Raw genomic sequence first — 23,274 nt, 5'->3', positions numbered from 1 at the left:
TCCCGAACAAATTTTGATGTCCTTTTGTTTCCCACAAATAGAGCTTTCTTTTGGTGGTATTTGAGCACCCCTGCGGTTTTTATTTTTTGCGCTATAAACAAAAATAGAGTGACAATTTAGAAAAAAAAAACGCATTATTTTTTTACTTTTTGTCATAATAAATATCCCCCAAATATATATATAAAAAAAAAAAAGATATCATGGCTGCATTCATTCTTCTAGAAGGCGTCATTTCCACCTTATGATCCTGCCAGTGACAAGTTTTCTGTCCTGAGGTGACAACATTTACTTTACTGCATTTATTTAGAAGTGTTGTCATCCTAGGCTGTTATCCTGATCTGGACCAGAACACCTTCCCCTTTCCTTTTCTCCATTACACAGGGAGGAGGTTGTTTTGTAGTTCACAGAGAGCAGAGAAAGATGGTTGAATTTGGTGACCAGGAATTTACAAGGACAGTGGACTTCTGGCAGGACCAACGGTTATTTTTCTGTACTTGCTGAAAATGTACTTTACCTGAAAAAAAGAAAACGATTGCAGCCACCACGTCTTAGGACTGGTAAACTAATATATTACATTTTTATTCTTGGGTTTAGATATACATTAACCACTTCAGCCCCGGACCATTTTGCTGGTCAAAGACCAGACCACTTTTTGTGATTCGGCACTGCGTCGCTTTAACTGACAATTGCGCGGTCATGCGACGTGGCTCCCAAACAAAATTGGCGTCCTTTTTTTCCCACAAATAGAGCTTTCTTTTGGTGGTATTTGACCGCCTCTGCGGTTTTTATTTTTTGCGTTATAAACAAAAATAGAGCGACAATTTTGAAAAAAAACGCATTATTTTTTACTTTTTGTTATAATAAATATCCCCCAAAAATATATATAAAAATTTTTTTCCCTCAGTCTAGGCCGATACGTATTCTTCTACATCTTTTTGGTAAAGAAAATCGCAATAAGCGATTGATTGGTTTGCGCAAAAGTTATAGCGTTTACAAAATAGGGATAGTTTTATGGCATTTTTATTAATAATTTTTTTTTATTTTTTTTACTAGTAATGGCGACACATCGGACATTTTTGACACATTTTTGGGACCATTGTCATTTATACAGTAATCACTGCTATATAAATGCAGTGTTTCCTGTGTAAATGACACTGGCAGTGAAGGGGTTAACCAGTGGGTGGCAGTGTAGGGGTTAAGTGTTCCTAGGGGTGTGTTACTAACTGTGGAGGGGTTGGGCTTTCATTTAGTGAACACTGATCTCTGCTCCAATCACATGGAGCAGAGATCAGCATCACTAGTTGCTAGGCAGAACGGGGAAATGCTGTTTACACAGCATTTCCTCCATTTAGCAGCCCAGTGAGATGATCGCGGGTATGCCCACTGTGATCGAGTCCGCGGGACCCACGACCGGACTCCCGGGGGTCCCAACTGGCACGCGATGGCGCCGCCGGCGGCGTTCTCACGATGGCAGGGCGGCATTGAAGATTGGACGTACCTGTACGCCAATATGCCTGCCCGTACCATTCTGCCGACGTACATCGGCGTGCGCTGGTCGTGAACTGGTTAAGTTGCTATAGAAAGCACAAAAGATGACACATATATACACTCTGTGCACAATTATTAGGCAATTAAGTATTGACCAAATCATAATTTTTATGCATATTGTCCTACTTCAAGCTGTATAAACTTGAATGCTTTTTGGATTTTAGCATATCAGGTGATTTGTACTTGTGTAATGAGGGAGGGTGTGGCCTAAGGAGATTATAACCCTATATCAAGATGTGCATAATTATTGGGCAGCCTCTTTTCCTCAGGCAAAATGGGCCAAAAAAGAGATTTAACTGATTCTGAAAAGTCAAAAATAAAAAGTCTCAGAGATGCAGCTCTCATGAAATTACTAAGATACTGGGGCATGATCATGGAACCATCAAAAGTTTTGCTGCAAATAGTCAACAGGGTCACAAAAAACAACAAACATGAAGCTACCAGGAACTCATTATCCTCCAGTGCTGTCATGTTCCAGAACTGCGATCTACCTGGAGTTGCCAGAAGTACAAGGTGTTCAGTGGTCAGAGACATGGTCAAGGGAAGGAAGGCTGAAACCCGACCAGCACTGAACAAGACACAAAAAAACTTCAAGATGGGCCAAGAAATATCTGAAGACAGATTTTTAATAGGTTTTATGGACTGATGAGATGAGAGTGACTCTTGGCAGACTAGATGGATGAGCCTGTGGCTGGATCAGTAATGGGCACAGAGCTTCACTTCGACTCAGATGCCAGCAAGGTGGAGGTGGGGCACTTGTATGGGCTGGTATTATTAAAGTTGAGCTAATTGGACCTTTTCCAGTTGAAGATGGACTTAAAATCAACTCAAACCTACTGCCAGTTTTTAGAAGACATTTTCTTCAAGCAGTGGTACAGGAAAAAGTCTGCATCTTTCAAAAAGACCATGATATTTATGCAGGACAATGCTCCATTGCATGTATGGAAGTACGCCACTGCATGGCCAGCAAGGACTTAAAGATGAAAGAATAATGACATGGCCCCTTCTTGACCTAAACCCTATTCAGAACTTGTGGGCCCGTTTTAAATGGGAGCTTTACAGTGAATAAAAACTGTACACCTTTCTGAACATTGTCTGGGAGGCTGCGATTGCTGCTGCACAAAAAGTTGATTGTCAACAGATCAAAGAAACTGACAGACTCCATGAATGGAAGGCTTATGACTGTTATTGAAAAGAAGGGTGGCTATATTGGTCACTGATTTTTATTTTTTGTGAAATGTCAGAAATCTTTATTTGTAAATTTTGAGTTTTGTTTATTCTTCTCACTTTAACATATGAAAATAAACAAGTGAGATGGAAAATGTTTAGTTTTTCATTTGGCTGCATAATAATTCTGCACCTTACTGGTTGCCCAATAACTGTGCACACATAGATATTTGCCTAAGATAGCCAAAACCTAACTTTTACTTTCTTAAATATTCAGGTTTGAGGTTTATTAACATTGTGGATTGCCCGAGAGCACTGTAGTTGCTCAATAATAAAATTAAAGTGATTTGTAAAATTACATTTTTTATATGGCAAGCACATTCTATTTACATGCCCTGTGCAGTGGTTTTGTACAGAACAGCCTGGATCCTCCTCTTCTCGGGTGCCTCTTCGATGGTCCTGGCCCTTTCCCTCCTATCGTGTGCCCCACAGCAAGCAGCTTGCTATGGGGGCACCCGAGCTGAGCTGCAGCTCCGTGTGTCCATTCAGACACTGACCTGCTATTTGACCCCACCCCCTCTCTCTCTTGATTGGCTAACTGACTTTGCTTGTGGGACCGCTGCTGTGTCTCAGCCAATCGGGAGGTAGAGTCAGAGATGGCCGAAGGACTCGTGGACATCGCTGGACAGGGATGGGGCTCAGGTAAGTATTAGGTGGTGCTGGGGAGGCTGCAGTTCATATTGTAAAGTGCAATTAAAGCGGAGTTCCACCCAAAAGTGGAACTTCCGCTTATTCGTCCCCAGTGCCACATTTGGCACCTTTCAGGGGGAACGGGGACCTGTTGTTTTTTTTTTTTTTTTTTTTGTTTTTTTTTTTGCGGCAAAACTTGTCCCCCCTGCTATTTACACTGCCTTCGGGCTAATTTATTAAGTGCAGCGCAGCAGGGAACCGGCTGTGAAGCCCGGTTCCCTTACTGGCATTGGCGGCAGCTGCACCCGACAACTGATCCGAAGATCAGCTGGGGTGCCGACATAGTTGGCTCCCTGGACAGGTAAGTGTCCATATATTAAAAGTCAGCAGTTGCAGTATTTGTAGCTGCTGACTTAAAAATTTTTGTGAGGTGGGTGGACCTCCACTGTAACTAAAAAGCATAGTCCATAATATGAAGTTTTTAATTTTGCACAGTTCTTCAATGTGACTGTTTTCAGGAAGACTTGTGAGTGTGGTTCAAGAGTTTTACTTCAAACATCACATAGCTCCCAGTCAGTGCTTCATCGTTCAATTTCCTTCTCCCCTCATTATTAGACAAATGCACTAGGTGGTATTGACCTCTTTTTCATAAAGCTGTTATGCTTATCAGTATTTCTGATATGCTTGAGTCCTCTTTGCTAAATGCTCATCTCGGGGGAAGAAAAATGCAAAAAGACGAAGTCAGCAAAGTGTAAAACTGTAAAAACGTATTGAGACATAAGCAAAATGCCAATCACTCACAATAAAAAAAAAAAAAAAGGTTTCCAAGGACTGAAGAAACTCTGGGCTCAGTCATTTAAGAGGCGCTGCAACTCCAACCTTTGTGCCTGTGCTCTCCCCTCCGAACCCAATGATGTCACAATGCAAAGACCCAGCTGATGCGCTTTTTGTCAATCCTGTAGGATTCACTTCAGGAGTGGTCTGTGCATTGTGATCTTGTGGCCATCCGCTAAACCCAGTTTTCTAACCTTCTTGAAAAACTACGAACACTTAGTGGTCACTTAACTAATTGTAGTTTACCCACTAACCTCTGTTAATTAGCCAAACTTCCTGGTGACATTTAGTCGATTACCTAATTCCAGTTTACCTACTGTCCTCATTGGTACTATTTTTGTGCCTTGCCCTTTAATCCATTAATGGTAGATCAATGTGGCTCATCAATAGTTCTGTTGATGATTATTAATACCAAGTATGAATCAATTTATGGTACTCATTTAGGTGATTAATAGATGTTAGTAGGTAAATGGTGGTTAGGTAATTGACCACTAGATGTGATTGGGTAGTTTGGTCAATTAACAGAGGTTAGTGGGTGATCTGATAGAGCCCACAGAGTCTATCAGGAGTCTTACCAGTTCAATGTACCACATCCGCCTGGGACAATCTGGAGCAATGTGGGTCACCAGAATTTCTCCCATCTTGATCATGCAAAGCAGCCAATGGTAAAGTTTTGGGGAGGAAAGACTTGGTGTGTACTGATCTCACTGAGTCACCAGAGCAATCCACTACCTCCACTAGAGGATCCCTGTACCTGGACAAAAAACACTCTAGTTTATTAAACATCAAGGCAGGAGGTCTACATCCAGAGTCCACTGCCTGTGACACATAGATATTGATCCGTTCAGACACTATACTAGTAAGGGGGGTATATGGTACGTGCGTGGGTATTGGAGCTACTGGCACTAATCTGACGCTGCCTGGGACTGACGCTAACCCTGACTGACACTTAGACAACCAATGTCACCCCCCCGGGTGATGAGGGGGTTAAACCTTTATTAGGTAATATACAGCGGGTACCCTGATGCTATAAAAAAAAAAACTAACCAGCGTTACCTGTGACACTAATACGGTGATCACTGGTAACAGGGTGAAAGGGGTTAACTGGGGGACAATCAGGGGGGTTAAAACTTTTATTTGGTAATATATGGGGGTACCCTGACGCTATAAAAACCTGACGGTGAAACTATCCAACTAACTGGCTAACCCGTGACACTAATACGCCGATCAGAATATATATCTGTACACTATATTTGGGACACTGGTGACGGGGTGAAAGGGTTAACTGGGGGGGGGGGGGTCAAGGGGCTAAACCTTTATTAGGGGTGTTTAGGGAAGTACCCTAAAGCTTCCTGGACCTACTACTAACTGCCCTAACGCTGATTAGAGTCACAGGTGACACCAATCTAGTGATCAGTGAAAAATTGGAAAACTGCACTTGGTGACACAGTGGCAGGAAGGGAAGGGGTTAACTGGGGGGAGGGAGCGATTGGGGGGTGATCCGGGGGTGAAATGTGTGCCTACGTGTACTGGTGTTAGTGTAGTGTTGGTGCAACTCGTGATTAGATGTTCTCTCTCCTCTCACTGGAACCGAAAAGGATTCCAGGAGGTGAGTTGACATCACTTCCCCTGCTTGTGTTTACACTTACAGGCAGTGGAAGATTTAATTTGACAGAACAGATCAGCAAGTCAAGACCAGAAATCATTGTCCTGGAATGAATCCGATCGTCGTGGGGGATGAGTGCCGTACAGGTACGAGCTTTTGTGCAGTGGTGCCATTCTGCCAAAGGATATCAGCGTGAGCTGGTTGTCAACCGGTTAAATTGGAACTGCACAGTATGTACAGGCTGCTCTGGAAAAAGATGGTGTGTTTCAAGACATACTATGTGGCGATACATGAACAAAAATTAGCTGCATGGACGAGTTGCCAGAAAAGCCTGGTTACAATATGGCCGACAACACCTTGATACTCCTCACAGAGACCAAATTGATGGCAAGCTGAATGCAGCATGTTATGAGAAAATGCTGGAAGATCATTTGCATTTTTCTACATGAAAGCTGCACATGGGAAGTTCTTGGACTTTCCAGCACGACAATGGCCCTAAGCACAAGGCCAAGTTGAGTGGTCACAGTGGAAAAAAGGTGAAGGTTCTGGAGTGGCCATCAGTTATTCTCATCGAGCCACTCTGGGGAGATCTTAAACGTGCTGTTCATGCAAGATGACCAAACCCTTTGTGTGACCTGGAGGCATTTTCGGGAATTCGGGGGCCTCATAGCAAAGTATTAAAAAGATTGCATGCTGTCATTGATGCTAAAGGTGGCCATACACAGTAGTAAGAACAAAGGGTATGCAGACTTTTGAACAGGGATTGTTTTCATGTGGTTACTTGTTGCCATGTTTTGGTTTATGATTGTCTTGTTCTGTTATAACCTGCAGTTGAATATGAATCCCATAAGAAATAAAAGAAATGTGTTTTTGCCTGCTCACTCATGTTTTATTTAAAAATGGTACATACTGTATATTACCAATTCTCCAAAGGTATGCAAACTTTTCGGCACAACTGTACCTGTGCATTCAGGCGATAAATGCTTTAGTGTTGATCTGCGCTAACTTTTTGTGTTTTGACATTGCAGGCTACCATTGCAGCCACCCGCCAGGCTGCTTCTCCTAACACTGGTTCTAATCAGCAGACCAGCACCACCCAAGGATCAGTAAGTGGTAGACATTAAATAGGCAATATTTTCAGTACTATTTTATTTTTATTTCTGCTATATTTACAAACTGTATTTTTTTTTTACATTATTGCTTTGTCTTTTTCAGCAGGCAACTTTATCAACCAGCTCATCGGCCCAACTCTTGAGTCGCGCTCAGAATGTCACTGCCCCCAGTGCAACAACACTTACCCAGTCAGTTCTGCTCAGCAATGCCAGCTCCCCACCCCTCAGCCAGTCCCAAACACAAATGTACCTACGGGTGAGTGAAATGTGTGATTTATATAAAACTTATTCTAAACTTTACCCAATAAGTCTTAATTTGAGCACTGAGCAAATTTTACTAAATTCATGCTAAGCTCTTACTAAATATAAAAGCTTGATCTGTATTGAGGTAATAGAAAAAGGGGAGAAGAACCCCCTATATTTTGGACTTTCACGGCACGTACAAAATTCAAAAATAGAGTAGAATAAAACAATATTTATTACACAAAATGTTTTTGCATATTAAACAATCAGAAAACATGTATGAAAAGTCATAACATTAAAATACATGCAATGATATCCGTATTGCGGTGACAGTCGTAAATGGAGGGTCACCCATATGACATAAGGTGGGCCAAGATGCTCAAAGACCCAAAGTCTTTGAGTGGGAGTCTATTATTTTATCAATTGCTATTTACTTTTGATTTGGAGGCAACTTAGTATACCGTATATACTCGAGTATAGGCCGACCCGAATATAAGCCGAGGCCCCCAATTTACCCCCAAAAAAACTGGCAAACTTATTGACTCGTGTATAAGCCGAGGGTGAGACATGCCTGTCCATCCCTGTGTGTGTGTCCGTCCATCCCTGTGTGTCCGTCCATCCCTGTGTGTCCGTCCATCCCTGTGTGTCCGTCCATCCCTGTGTGTCCGTCCATCCATCCCTGTGTGTGTGTGTGTCCATCCATCCATCCATCCCTGTGTGTGTGTGTCTCCATCCATCCATCCATCCATCCCTGTGTGTGTGTGTCTCCATCCATCCATCCATCCATCCCTGTGTGTGTGTGTCTCCATCCATCCATCCATCCATCCCTGTGTGTGTCTCCATCCATGTGTGTGTGTGTGTGTGTGTGTGTGTGTGTGTGTGTGTGTGTGTGTCCAGCCTACCTTTGTCCCGAGCCTCCGTCCCGTGCCTTGCCTCCTTGCCTCCGTCCCGTGCCGTGCCTTGCCTCCTTGCATCCGTCCCGTGTCGTGCCTTGCCTTGCCCCCGTCCCGTCCCGTCCCGTGCCGTGCCGTGCCTTGCCTTGCCTCCGTCCCGTGCCCTCTTCGTCGGCGGCCATTGTAAAATTCAAAAGCTGCGCCGCCGCCTTCGCCTGTGATAGGCGGAACACTGAATTTCCCAGCAGCCTGTGTTCCGCCTATCACAGACGTCGTATCATCCTCGTCCGTAGTACGAGGATGATACGATGTCCGTGATAGGCGGAACACAGGCTGCTGGGAAATTCAGTGTTCCGCCTATCACAGGCGAAGGCGGAGCCGGAGGCGCGGCTTTTGAATAGAATGGCCGCTGTCTGTCTGCTCGACACGCTGATCGAGCGGGCAGACAGCGATGACTCGAGTATAAGCCGAGGGGGGGCACTTTCAGCCTCAAAAAAGAGGCTGAAAATCTCGGCTTATACTCGAGTATATACGGTATATATATATATATATATATATATATATATATTGCACTTTACTATTTATTGCACGTTAATTTGGGAGCACAACACCAACTATTGATTTTATTTGTTACTGGCTTGCACGAAAGTTATAGTGTCTACAAAATAGGGGATAGATGTATGGCATTTTTATTATTATTTATTTTTTACTAGTAATGGCAGTATAAATGTCACTGGCAGGGAAGGGGTTAACACTAGGAGGTGATCAAGGGGTTAAATGTGTTACCTAGGCAGTCTTTCCAACTGGGGGGGGACTGGGACTGCCTGGAGGAGGAGACCGATCGCTGTTCCCAATCAGTAGGAACAGGAGATGCATTCTATGCATTAAGATAAAAAGCTCTCTGTGTGCAGCAACCCTCCTAACGCTTACCTGCAGTCTCTCTCTGTCCAGCAATGTCCACAAGTGTTTCAGCCATCTGGGATTCTCCTTCCTGATTGGCTGAGACACAGTAGCGGCGCCATTGACTAGCTGTCAATAAATGTCAGCTAGCCAATCAGAGGAGAAAGGGGGCGTGACTCAGCTCGGGTGCCCCCATAGCAAGCTGCTTGCTTTAGGGGCACTGAACAGGAGGGAGGGGCCTGGATCACAGAAGAGGTACCCGAGAATTGAAGGATCTAGGGTGCTCTGTGCAAATTCACTGCAACTGAGCAGGTAAGTATAACATGTTTGTTAGTTCGAGCCTTTACAATCACTTTAAGTTAATAGGGAATTGCTGCAAACACCCTGCAACTGCGTGCAATGCATGTGGTTGCAAGCGTGTTTGTCATCAAAAATGGGATTAAAACCGCTGATGAGGAGGTTTTGAATCACTTCCTTGCTGCTTGCCAGTAGCCTCTGAACCACGATCCGAAAACGTATAGGGCAAGGGAGATTTAGACGCATATGTGTTTTATTTGTATTTCTTGAAAAAAAAAAGTGTCTCTTTTTGAGGCAGAGAAAGGGACAGGAGATGGATGAAGAGAAGTCTGTATAGACTCTCCTATTCCATTACAAACAGAAGAATAGTAAACACTGTTTACTATAAGTTCAAAACCGGTATGGGAAGGAGGTCAGCAGCAATTATCAAAAGTAACGTACCAACTTCCCTAATAATAATAAGGCACAAAGAGTTGAGGAACTGGGATTTTAAAGGTACACCATATACACGGACAACAATGTAAAAAAGCAATATATACCGTATTTATCGGCGTATAACACGCACCAAGTTTAGGAGGGAGTTTTGAAGAAAAAACTTTTAGGAGGGAAGTTTAAGGAAAAAAAACTTGCATTTAATTGCCCATCAATGCAACCTTGTCAGTGTCATTTGCAGCCTTGTCAGTGTCATTTGCAGCCTTGTCAGTGTCATTTGCAGCCTTGTCAGTGTCATTTGCAGCCTTGTCAGTCATTTGCAGCCTTGTCAGTCATTTGCAGCCTTCCATTGCAGCCTTACATGTAATTGGCAGCCTTTTATTGCAGCCTTACATGTCATTTGCAGCCTTCCCAGTCATTTGCAGCCTTACATTGCAGCCTTGTCAGTCATTTTTGCAGCCTTGTCAGTTTCTTTTGCAGACTTTCCGTTTAAAAATGGCGCTGCTGAGATACAGAGTGGATGTCCTGTGTATCTTGGTGGCGCTCGGTAGCTCTCGGTCATTCTCTGCTTTTTTTCGACCACACTCAGCCGTTCTCGTCGGCTTTCGGCCAGAGCAGCCGAAAATAGGCGAAAGCTGCCAAGACCGGCCGAAAATAGCAGAAAGCTGCTGGGACCGGCAGAAAAGGCAGAAGAGCTGACTATCGGCGGGGGATCGGCGTATAACATGCACCCACGATTTTCCCATGATTTTAAGGGAAAAAAAGTGTGTGTTATACGCCGATAAATCATTTATTAAACATAAACAAACAAGATAAAAGTAAGTACCACAGTTATAGTCAACATTCTGGGTATAACACACATCTTAACCCTAACTGCCGAGAGAGCTGGGGTCACATGCAGGTTTATTCTCTTGTCCTACTATTTCAACATGTTTTGCCAGGTCGGCTTCATCAGGAAAAGGACGAGAATATCCAATAGACATAAAATGACAAGATATGCAAAGCCTTAGGTGTGTAGAAGGAAAAAGAAAGAGAAAAGCATAACAATTAATGAACAGCAATTCAAATATTAAATACGATGAATGTACAAATATGGCCTACAACAATACAAACAAAAAAAAGAAAAAGAAGGGGAGGGGGAGGGAGAAGCAGAGAAAAGAGGATAAAGGACAACAGAGCCCTCCCCAGCCCATCCCACCTACCCGCAAAAAGCTATCCACCTGTGTCAGAATACCCGTAGGGAGGGATGAATCTTCTATGATCTCACTGACAAATGTAAACGCAGCAATGCCTGCAATATGTATAATAAAACATCAATATGAGAATTGGATTGGGCATAAAGTGAGCACAGATCTATAGGACAACTCCTAAATGGACTATACTCACCAAAGGCCCATATCTTGATTGGCAACCACACATAGGAAGCTCCGACGGACAGGTGAACTACGGAGAGTCTTAACTGAATCTCCCTTTATGGCCCAAACTCCACTGTCTAAGTAAGGATCTCCAAAAATGTATGATGGGGATAATAAGACAGAGATCAAATACACTATCATAGGGTATGAATATACTAGAAATATCTCACATTTGTTATATATGCTTCTCACCTCTATATATTCTATTGTAGTATGGCTCCAACCTCACAAAGAATCTCTATACTGAAGGAGCGCACCAGAAAAAAAGAGGATCAAAAAGTCCTAATGCAGCGTAAAAAAACATCTAATAAAAATCTAGGCAGCGAGAGAGGGAAAGGGAGTCCACCTAAATGAATAAACAGCAAACAACCATAGATCAATCAAAGTCCCAATGATTTCTCCTCCCAATTCACTGCAATAAAATAATCAAAAAGTACCTTACACCGAGTCCATTTGTCTCAAGAGCTACCAAACCACCTAAACCAGCTTGCAACATGTGTGCCCTTTATATATATCCCTCCCCATGGTGCCAAAACGGCACCATGCGGACACCGAAGGGGAGGTCCCCACAGCACGGACTAACAACCGGAAGTGAGAACAACTTCCGGTGGGCCCCTACCTGGAAGTGATGACAACATCCTGTAGGCTGTGACTCAGCATATACATACCATGCAGACACTACCAAGTGACGGAACACAATCCCCTGCCCCTAGGGGTCAAGGTGAACTCAGAAAGCCGTAGAAGATTGAGAACCTCAAAGCAGATCTGCAACCGGACAGCATCCCCATTGGGGCAATGCTAATGTCCAGTTCAAGATCCTTGGGTGTCCGTACGGGTATATAAAGACAAAGATCGGATAGGGGCAGGAAAGAGGGGTGAAGGAAGGAAGAACAAAAAAAAAAAGGGGGAAGCAAACCCACTAACATATAAGCAGCCATGACCATATATGTACATAAGCTCTATCAAGCAGCACTAAGAGATCATAAAGAGACATTAACAAATACACAAAAAGAAATAGATATAATATACACTTATGTTACATAATCCTGCTCAAGGATTGCACAGTCGACGACTTCCCTCTGACAGACCCCCCCCCCCAAAAAAAAAAAAAAAACACCACAACTCACCAATGGGGGGATACCATCACAGAAAAGTCTTGTAGCTGATAACCTCATTGAGGCCCGGAAACCAGGTTGCCTGCAAGGTGTATATCCATCTTGTCTCCAATTGAAGGAGCCTGTTGTCAATGTCCCCCCCACGACCTCAAATTGATATTATAATAGACCTCAAGAAGACCTCGATAGACCGATAGACCTCAAATTGAAATTATGATAGAGTCCAACATGACAACTAATGGGTGTTTCCATCTTATGTTTAGAAATCAGAGAAACATGATCTCTGATTCTACAAAATAGGGGGCGCTTTGTTTTCCCCACATAAAATGCTCCACAACAGCACTTCATCAGGTACACAGAACCAACTGATTGACAGTTGGTCCTGTGCCTGGGAACCCATGAAGTGCCATTGGGGAGCTCCATGTTCCTTCCTGCAATGATGAAGGAGCAGAAATTGCACCTCCCACATGGGTAGTTTCTTAACCCTATTGAATGCTTTCTTTAGGCATGTTTTGCTATAGCCTCTAGCTAAAAGGCAATCACGTAATGAGTTAGCCTCCCTATGAATTGTTGTTCATTAATTGTTATGCTTTTCTCTTCCTTTTTCCTTCTACACACCTAATGCCGCGTACACATGATCGGAATTCTGCCCAGAAAAAGACCGATGAGAGCTTTTCATCAGAAAACGCGACCGCGTGTATGCTTCATCAGAATTTAGCTGTCCGAATTTCCGCCAGCCAAAAATTTGATAGCATGTTCTCAATTTTCCCGATGGAAAAACTTTCTATCAGAAATTGATCTTGTGTATGCAATTCCGACACGCCAAAAATCATGTGTGCTCAGATTCAACTACGAGACGGAAGCTATTGGCTACTGGCTATTGAACTTCCTTTTTCTAGTCCCGTCATACGTGTTGTACGTCAACACGTTATAAACGATCGGAATTCAGTGTGACCGTGTGTAGGCAAGACAGCCTGAGCTGAATTCCTTCGGGAAAACCGTCAGAGCTTTTTTCAACGAGAATTCCGATCATGTGTACTTGGCATTAGGCTTTGCATATTTTGTCATTTTATGTCTATTGGATATTCTCATCCTTTTCCTTATCTTGTTTATGTTTAATAAATGATTTATATATTGCTTTTTTTTACATTGTTGTCTGTTTATATGGTGTACCCTTTTAAAATCCCAGTTCCTCAACTCTTTGTGACTGTTTACTATACTTCAGTGGTGACTGAACACATCGATCGGTATCGATCACTGTGTTCATTCAGGAAAAAAAGGCCCCCCCCCCCGCTCACCATCCTGACAGTCACGATCACCCGGGCTGCAAGTGTAACTGCTGGGAGGAGGTGGAGGGAAAGCCGTCCAGCAGCATGGGCAGGGGCACCAGGGATTGGTGGGGGGTGAGACACTGAATGGGGGGGTCCCAGTGAGAGATTATTTAAGCAATGTAGGGTTCAATATTGTTTGCCCATCCTTTACAGCTATAACAGCTTCAATTCTTCTGGGAAGGCTGTCCACAAGGTTTAGGAGTGTGTCTATGGGAATGTTTGACCATTCTTCCAGAAGCTCATTTGTGAGGTCAGGCACTGATGTTGGAGAGAAGGCCTGGCTCACAGTCTCCGCTCTAATTCATCCCAAAAGTGTGCGATTGGGTTGAGGTCAGGACTCAGGACTGTGCAGGCCAGTTAAGTTTCTCCACTCCAAACTCACTCATCCATGTCTTTATGGACTTTGCTTTGTGCACTAGTGCGCAGTCATGTTGGAACAGAAAGGGACCATCCCCAAACTGTCCCCACAAAGTTGGGAACATGAAATTGTCCAAAATGTCTTGGTATGCTGACGCCTTAAGAGTTTCCTTCACTGGAACTAAGGGGCCAAGTCCAACCCCTGAAAAACAACCCCACGCTATGATCCCCCCCTCCACCAAATGATTTCGGCCAGTGCACAAAGCCAGGTCCATAAAGAGATGGAAGAGCGAGTTTGGGGTGGAGAAACTTGAATGGCCTGCACAGAGTCCTGACCTCAACCTGATAGAACACCTTTGGGATGAATTAGAACGGAGACTGTGAGCCAGGCCTTCTCATCCAACATCGGTGCCTGACCTCACAAATGCGCTTCTCGAAGAATGGTCAAACAATCCCATAGACACACTCCTAAACCTTGTGGACAGCCTTGTTATAGCTGCAAAGGGTGGGCCAACTCATTATTGAACCCTACGGACTAAGACTGAGATGCCATCAAAGTTCAAGTGCGTGTAAAGGCAGGTGTCACAATACTTTTGACAATATAGTGTATATACAAGGCCTTTAGTATTTAAAATTTCCACTGGTGCCATTTAATAAATTCTGCTTGCATCTGGTTTGTGTATTGAAAACACTGAATATATTTTAAATCCCACAGAAAAACCAATTGAGCAAAAACAGCAACTTCCTGAATCTCCTATATGGAAAATCTATCATCTAGTTACTGACTTTTTTTACTTGCTGTTTCCGAGACCTTCTCAAACTTCAACAGTGGAGTCGGACCCTTCCTATTTGGGAATAATGCCACCCCCCATGCAAAAAGTTTTTTTTATTTGTAGGTCCCCTGATTACTTTGTTTGTGCCGACATTCTGTTACTAGGACCTTTTCAGTCATCAAATTCACAGCTGATTTAGTCTTGCCTACATGGTAAATAAAGGTGCATTTGCCTAGGTCTCACTAGTTTTCAGGGCTTGACTGTTTCAGAAGTTCTGATGTAGGGTTCTGCAGAAATAAAGCATTATTTGTTATAAAGTGACTGGAATAACTGTAGTTACCTCTGCATCCTAATTGTACTATTCTGTTTGTTATTGTCTCTAATCAGCAGCCTCAGCTGGGAAACCTTTTACAAGTAAATCGTTCTCTTGGCCGTGGAGTCCCTCTGAACTCTCAGCTGATTCTAATGCCTAATGGCTCAGTGGCTACTGTCCAGCAGGAAGTGACACAGCCCCAAAACCAAGGCATGCATGACTCAGACCAGGTAAGTAATTTCTTTACTTTGTATTTATCATTAAAGGTAACTAGAAATGAACCAACAGCTTTCCTTTCTTATCGTACATCATTGGACACAGAGCCATAATAGTTACTATGTGGGTTATAGGCCACCTTCAGGTGATGGACACTGACACGTCCTAATACAAAAAGTCCACTCCCTATATAACCCCTCCCACTACTGGGAGTACCTCCGTTTTCTCGCCAGTGTCTAAGGTGTTGGTCACGAGTAAAATATGCTGTGCTGAGCTCCACTGGAGCAATCCTTGCTGGGGCTAACCATGCAGCCATTCACAGTGTCTTTTAGACCGAATTTAATGGTACCGGGGCCTCGTATTCGAAGAAACAAGGTTTTGCCTTTTAACGCTTCTCTTTTTAGGGAGCTGGACGCTGGGACCCAGTACTTTTGGTATTAAGGGCATAAAGTTTTACTGGTGCTGGTACTATTACATGTCCAGGATTGTGGGTTCCCCAGCTCCTGAAGGTTTGTTAACTGGACCCACCATGAAGGGTGAAGATTGGGTCTGTTGGTTTTACCACAGAAAACCCTGTGGCGGGAAAGGTAAGTGGAATTTTCTAAGAAATTTTAGAATTTTCTTATGAATACCTCCTTTAAAGAGGGATTCCACCAAAAAAAAAAATATTAAAAGACAGCAGCTATAAATACTACAGCTGCAGTTCCCGGTTCCCTACTGCGCATGCGCGAGCCGCGCCGCGCAATAGGAAATCTCCGCGCTGTCACTGGGACCCGTGTGTGTCCCAGCAGACAGCGCGGCGGGGCAGGAAATGGCGTAGACTCCCACGGGAGTCTATGCCCGGAAGTGGGTGAAAATACCTGTCTTTGACAGGTATCTCCACCCCCCTCCCCCCTGAAAGGTGTCAATTGTGACACCGGAGGGGGGGAGGGATCCGATCAGCGGAGGTTCCACTTTAGTGTGGAATCCCGCTTTAAATTAGTAAATGTTGTCATGCCTATGTGTTACCACTGGGGGCTGTATGGAGCACATACCTTCTCATGCTTCCTCAAAAGATCTTGATGTGTCCGAAACAGCATTTTCCTTTCCCTCCAGCCAGCAGCAGACCTCTGGTAAGTCTGGGGGGTTTTCCTCCTCACCAGACACCCCCCACCTGTGCTGTTTTCTCCCCCTCTCAACGAGGAAGAAGCACCAGGAGAAAAAAAAAAGGCACGCTGCCCTACTACCTCCTTGCCATTTTTCCCCCTCACAGAACGATCTGATAGGATCCGAGGCTTGCGTGGGAAAGTGCTTTTCTTTTTTTTTTTTTTTTTTTTTTTTTAAAGAGAGGGGGGCTGTAGGTGACGGAGGGGGCAGGGCTTAGCACGGCGTCGGCATCCTCCACCGTCCAGTGTGGGAATGTGTGTTTTTAAAGCACCATTTTTACTGCTGCAAGCTAATGGAGGGACACAAGAGCGAAGAGGGGCATGAAAGTTTTGGTGACACAGGAATTCATTTTGACACATTTACTGTTGCATCAGGCTGAGCATTAATAGCAGCGGCAGGGCTGTACTTTTGCTCAAGCAGTGCATGCGTTCCTTCTGGTATTACCTCTGCTTTGTGCATCAGGCTATGGTCGGAAGGGGGGGGGGGGTAAAAACACCTCAAAAAAGGGCTCTAGAAAAACTTCTACAGCCACTAGGAAGTCTAAAACCATCTAAAAAAAAAAAAAGATGGCATCCTCCCCTGAGTGTGTTATGGCTGGTCAGAGTGAGCAATCAGGGACGTCGGGTATTGCAGCTGCTTTTAGCACTGCAGCCCCTGTATATATTACTGAAGTGGTTTTTTCCTCAACCATTTTAGGCTTGGAATAAAAAATTGATACCTTAATCGCCTCCCAGAGGGGGGACTAAGCGTAATAGGTCCCCGTCCATTACCCAGGACCCTCAAACTGAGGAACAGGGGGCAAGAGATAACGCTTTTCTCTCAGGCGACCAGGAAGAGGCTGATGACTCCTCTTCTGAAAAGTCTAATACAGCTGGATCGGGTTCATAAGAAAGGTTGTTGGTACAATCTCTCGATGAATTGGTCTGCTCTACATTTTTGCTGCCAGTAGCGGAGTCAGTCGGTGAGCCCACTTCTTGTTTGGGTTTGCTAAAGCCTCCCCAACCTATTCATGCTTTTCCTATCCATTCATTACTGAAAAAGCTTATGTATTCTGAGTGGGAGCACCCAGATAAACATTTTTTTTCCTCCAAAAAAGTTTTCAACACTTTTTCCTATGGAGGAAGAGTTTAATAAGAAATGGGGGATTCCAGCAATTGCTATATCCTCTGTGAACAAGAACTTGACTTGTCCTGTAGACAATGCTCAAATGCTGAAGGATCCAACAGATAAGAAGTTGGAATTCTTTTTTATTTATTTTTTTTTTTATTTTTTTTTTCCAGAAAATGTTTATTTTCAAAGAAAAAAGTGTAACAAGCAAGACTTGATGTACTAAATATGTAAAGTACAAGTCGATATCACAGACAATAACAGTGTAAATACTAGTACAGGTGAACAGTCGGGGAGAGCTTAGTTTCGAAGTGGAAATCGGAGGTGAGACCTTCCCAGCATCTCCTGTTTAAACTTAACACAGTGCTATGACCCCTACGTCTCAACTCCTTTCCGTTTCCTCTCTAAGATTGCAATCACAATAAGTGTCAGGGGGTAGCTGTTCATTGGTAAATTGTTCGTCTCGGGGATGTTCAGTCGTCCATAGCCATCGGGCTGTCGGGCTATTTCCCTGGGGTATGATGGAGGGAAGTGGTGGGTGGGTGGTAAAACTTCAGCCAGAAGAGAGGCGTAGGGGGCCGGGGAGGGGTTCACTCTGTCAGTGAGAAGCTGGCAACTGTCCTTGGGGATGGGTGTCTGTGTCAATGTCAAAGGTCTAACCCCCATGCCGGGGGATAGCAAACTCAAAAAGAAAGAAGGAAAGGGTATATGAGCGGGAGAACAGCAAAAGAGGGGATGGGGGGTAGGTAGCGGGTACATGGGTTAGGAAGGGGGTCTTCTCTCCGGGCTCCCTCTCTCCGGGCTCCCGGAATTCTTATTTAAAAACAATATTTCTCTGGCAGGTTCAATGGATCAGCCTACGCTGGCAGGGATCGGGTTGCGTCAAGTCCTTAAAAAAAACAGTTTAAAGAGGTGCTCAAGATTATTCCTGATCAGCAGGCCCAAGATATGCCCGGGATATCAGAGGCGTTATGTTTTACAGTAGACGCTATGAAAGATTCTATTCTCCAAGCCTCACGGCTTATGCTCGGGTTGGTACATGTGCGTAGGGTTCTATGGTTGAAAAATTGGTCAGCCGAAGCACCATGCAAAAAGCTCTTGGCTAGTTTCATGGTGAACAATTGTTTGTAGACGATCTGGATAAATATATAGAATTTGTAATGGAAAAAGTTCCCTTTTACCAGTTAAGAAGAAGTTTAAGCGTTTTTCTTTTAAACAAGCTTCTTCTCCACTGCTAGGAGCATCAAATTCAAGAGGTAAGCCTCGAGCTCAACCCCAGAGTCAAAAGAGGCCCTGGGGGAGGAAACCCACTAAACAAAATACTAAAACCTCCTAAAGAAGAGGCACCACCGCTCGCTCGGGGGGAGACTTCTGCAGTTCTCAAGGATCCGGCAGGAACAGTGACAAGACAAATGGGTGGCTGCCTCAATTTCTCTAGGTTACAGACTAGAGTTCCGGGAGTTCCCGTCTCCTCATTTTTTCAGATCAAACGTTCCCAGAGACCCAGGAAAAAAGAAGTCTCTCTTTCTGGTTTAGGATCATCTCTTGTCTCAAAGTGATATCAGTGGTCACCATGGAAGAGCAAGGGTTAGGGTTTCATACCAAAACCAGGGTACCAAAACCAAACGGGATGTCAGACCCATTTTATATCTCAAAGATCTAAACCATTTTTTGAATATCCGCTCTTTTCGCATGGCGTTAATCCGATCAGTGGCCTGCATTCTACAAGGTGGAGAACTGCTAGCGTCAATCAACATCAAGGATGCTTTTCTACATGTACCTATTTTCCCCGCTAACCAGAAATATCTGCGCTTCGAGATAGAAAATCTTCATTTTATGTTTGTAGCTCTGCCTTTCGGTCTAGCTACTGCAAGTCAAGTGGTTCTGGCTCCCCTTTAGCCAGATTAAGGGCTCAGGGTATAATGATTCTGGCTTATTAGACGATCTACTCTTGATAGATCAGTTGGTAGCCCGCCTAAACCAGAGTTTGGTCACCACAGTCAGCTACCTGGAATACCTAGGTTGGATTCTCAACCTAGAGAAATCCTTCTTAAAACCATCAAAGAGATTTCAGTACTTGGGCCTGATCATAGATACAGCTCAGAAGAGGGTGTTCTTGCCCCAGGCAAATATGAGTTCCATAAGGGAACTGATTCAGGTGGTCAAAACAAAGAAGAGTCCTTCTATTCTACTTTGTGTGAGATTGTTGGGATAGATGGTAGCTTCATTCGAGGCCGTTCCTTAAGCACAGTTTCATTCGAAACTGCTGCAAAACAGTATCCTGTCAGCTTGGAACAAAAAGGTCCAAGCTCTAGACGTCCTGATGCATTTATCCCCCAAAGTGCGTCAAAGCCTCAGTTCGTGATTGCTATCCAAGAATCTTCAGATAGGAAAGTCCTAACTATCAGTTACCTGGAAGGTGGTGACAACAGATGACAGCCTTCTGAGCTGGGGAGCAGTCCTGGAAGAAGCATCTGTCCAAGCAAAGTGGTCCAAAACAGAAGATCTTGCCCATCAATATTCTAGAGATTCAAGCAGCCTGGCATGTCTGGCCCTGGAGGCCTGAACGCTCAGATTAGGGAATTGTCCTGTCAGGATCCAATCTGACAATGCCACAACAGTGACCTATATCAATCACCAAGGGGGCATGAGAAGTTGTGAGGCTCAGAGAGAGGTGAATCATATCCTATCCTGGGCAGAAGACAACATTCCTTGCCTATCGGCAGTCTTCATTCCGGGAATAGAGAATTGTCAGGCGGACTACTTGAGTCACCAACAGTTATTCCCAGGAGAATGGTTTCTTCACCCCAACATCTTTCTGTTAATATGTCAAAGATGTGAATTCCGGATGGGGATCTGTTTGCGTCCTGGTTCAACAGAAAGATCAACAACTTTGTGTCAAAGACGAAGGATCTGCTGGCATGCAGAACAGATGCCTTGGTTTTTCCGTGGGATCAGTTTTCACAGATCTATGCTTTCCGTCCTGTTCTGCTGCTTCCGAGCCTTCTTCGCAGGATCAAACGGAAAGGGAAGGAGGTTATTCTTGTGGCCCAGGAGATCTTGGTATGCAGAGATGGTGGTAGGGGATCCATGGACCCTACAACCGTGGCCAGACCTTCTCTCGTAAAGTCCGGTATTCCATCCTACCTTTAAAAATGCAAAATGTAATGGTTTTGGCTATTGAGACCCACATTCTGAAAGGCCGTGGGCTGTCAGGTCCAGTAGTTTCTGCTTTGGTTAATGCTAGGAAGCCGGCCTCAAGAGTCATATATTATAGAGTCTGGAAGGCATATGTCTCCTGGTGTGAATCCAGGGGTTGGCACCCCAGGAAATATGTCATAGGTAGGATCCTTGAATTTCTACAGATGGGATTAGAAATGAAGCTGGCCTTGAGTACTATCAAAGGCCAGGTGTTGGCCTTATCTTTTTTTTTTTTTTTTTTTTTTTAATGACCACTTGCTTCACACTCTCTGGTTTGTAGCTTTATTCAGGGGGGTAATGCGGATTAATCCTCTGGTAAGGTCTCTCCTGAACCCTTGGAACTTGAATTTAGTCCTATCGGCATTACAGAAACAGCCTTTTGAGCCGAAACAAGATATTCCCTTGGTCCTTTTTGACAAGAAAAATTTGTTTTTTTTTTTGGTTGCCGTATCTTCTGCAAGAGTATCAGAGTATCAGTTAGCTGCTCTTTTTTGTAAAGAGGAGTATTTGATTATTCATAAGGATAAGGTTGTATTGCGTCCTCGTTCCTAATTTCTTACCGAAGGTACTGTCGGGTTTTCATTTAAACCAGGATATTGTTCTGCCTTCATTTTTCCAGAACCTCGTTTTGCGGAAGAAAGTCACTACATTCTCTTGATGTGGTGAGAGCAGTCAAGGTTTATTTAAAGGTAACCATTCAGATTTGTAAAACGGATGTTTTGTTTGTGTTGCCAGACGGTCCTAAAGAGAGAACAGGCAGCGTTGAAATTTACTATTTCTAAATGGATTCGTCAAGTGATTGTTCAAGCTTATGGTTTAAAGAGGAAAATTTCACATTTTCATATTAAAGTGGTGTTTCAGCCCTAAAAATAAAAGTCAACAGCTGAAACAAAAGTAGCTGCTGACTTTTAATAAGGAGACTTAACTTTCCAGGGCGCCCGCAATGTCGGCCGCCGATGCTGACATGTCCCTCGGCTCTCGGGTCCCAGCGCTGCCATCCTCACTAAGGGAAACAGGCAGTGGAGCCTTGCGGCTTCCCTGCCCGTTTCCTAATGCACATGCGTGAGTCGCACTGCGCTGTGTTAGGGAACAGACAGTTTCCAGAACACAGCGCGCCCCATTACCCAGAAGATAATGCGGAGGAGGGGAGAAGACAAAGATCACAGAGGAGCAGGAAGAAGGCAGATTAGGAAGACTGCCTAGCAACAGGGATTTCTGGCCAGGTAAAAAAAAAATTGTTTTTTTTTCAAATGTGTTTTTTTTTTTTTTTTGGGTGGCCCTCCACTTTAAAGCACACTCCACCAGGGCTGTTAGTGCTTCCTGGGCAGTGCATTGCCAAGCCTCCACGGCTCAAACCTGCAAGGCCGTAACTTGGTCTTCAGTCCATACATTTACCAGGTTCTATCAAATAGACTTAAAGGGTCATGAGGATATCACCTTTGGGTGCAGTGTACTGCAGGCTGTGGTATAAGTCCTCTAGTCTTAGGACTAGTCTAGTCTACCTTTCTTGTGTTTCCCTCCCTTCAGTTGATATTGCTATGGGACATCATACATAGTAACTACTATGGCTCTGTGTCCCGTGATGTACGATAAGAAAATAGGATTTTTAAAACGGCTTACCTGTAAAATCCTTTTCTTTGAAGTACACCATGGGACACAGAGGTTCCTCCCTTCTTTTTGGTATACATGTGTATTGCTTTGCTACAATACTGAGGTACTCCCAGTAGTGGGAGGGGTTATATAGGGAGTGAACTTTTTGTCTTCAGGCCACCTGAAGGTGACCTATAATCCACATAGTAACTACTACGGCTCGGTGTCCTGTGATGTACTTCAAAGAAAAGGATTTTACTGGTAAGCTGTTTTAAAAGTCCTATTATTCTATTCCGGCATATACAAATGGTTGGTCACTTTTTTTTGTTTTAAGTGTATCCCTTCTCATGATTTCAGGTAAACTTTCCTCAGAAGGCTGTCTATAATAGTGCAAGAAAACGCACTCAAACTTTTAGATGCAATGGGGTTGATTTACTAAAACTGGAGAGTGCAAAATCTAGTGCAGGTCTCTATAGAAACCAATCCACTTCCATTTTTTATTTTTTTTGTCAAAGCTTAAAGGGGTTGTAAAGGTAAATGTTTTTTCACCTTAATGCATTCTATGCACACTCAGCACATTTGTCAAACACGAAGCCCATGGGCCGAATCCGGCCCACAGGCCATTGCATGTGGCCCTGGTACCTCTCCTGCAACTGTGAAACCCCCCTTTTTTTTTTTTTTTTTTTTTCCATCCCACCTTGTTAAAGCAGTTGGCAGCAGAGAGGAGAACAAAACTACTACAGATCCTGTGTCTCTCTGTGCAGTCACAGCCCCTCATCTCTGCCTCCCCTAGTCTCTGCATTCAGCAGACTCCAGCCATCCTTTGGTCCTCCTCCAGACCCTACACTTTCTGCTTCCCAGCTCTGCCCTCAGCTTATTTCTGGTAGCAATAACAAATTAGGGGGGTGGGGGTGCACTGGTATGTAAGGGATGGTGGGGGACTTAACTTTTGATGGTTGGGAGGCTCTTGACATCTGGTGTAAGGGGG

At 44.0% G+C, this 23,274-nt stretch overlaps 1 protein-coding gene across 7 annotated transcripts in view; it reads left to right on the top strand.

Annotated features, from left to right (window-relative positions):
* Positions 1–23,274, top strand: part of PHC1 (polyhomeotic homolog 1) — a 78,787-nt gene that overhangs the window by 31,245 nt on the left and 24,268 nt on the right. For 5 of the 7 annotated variants that reach the window (XM_077455178.1, XM_077455177.1, XM_077455176.1 and 2 more), the window contains exons 4-6: positions 6,874–6,951; positions 7,061–7,213; positions 15,101–15,256. In XM_077455178.1, the coding sequence (XP_077311304.1) occupies positions 6,874–6,951; positions 7,061–7,213; positions 15,101–15,256 (387 nt within the window). The remainder of the gene's footprint in view (positions 1–6,873; positions 6,952–7,060; positions 7,214–15,100; positions 15,257–23,274) is intronic. The other 2 variants (XM_077455179.1, XM_077455175.1) reach the window with 1 other exon arrangement.

The sequence above is a fragment of the Lithobates pipiens genome, unplaced genomic scaffold, assembly GCF_037356315.1.
Source record: "Lithobates pipiens isolate NorthernLeopardFrog02 unplaced genomic scaffold, aLitPip1_a1.2 Scaffold_25, whole genome shotgun sequence".
In the NCBI taxonomy this organism is placed as follows: Eukaryota; Metazoa; Chordata; class Amphibia; order Anura; family Ranidae; genus Lithobates; species Lithobates pipiens.
The sequence above is the reverse complement of the archived record's forward strand: the minus strand, read 5'-3'. Positions and strand labels throughout refer to the sequence as shown.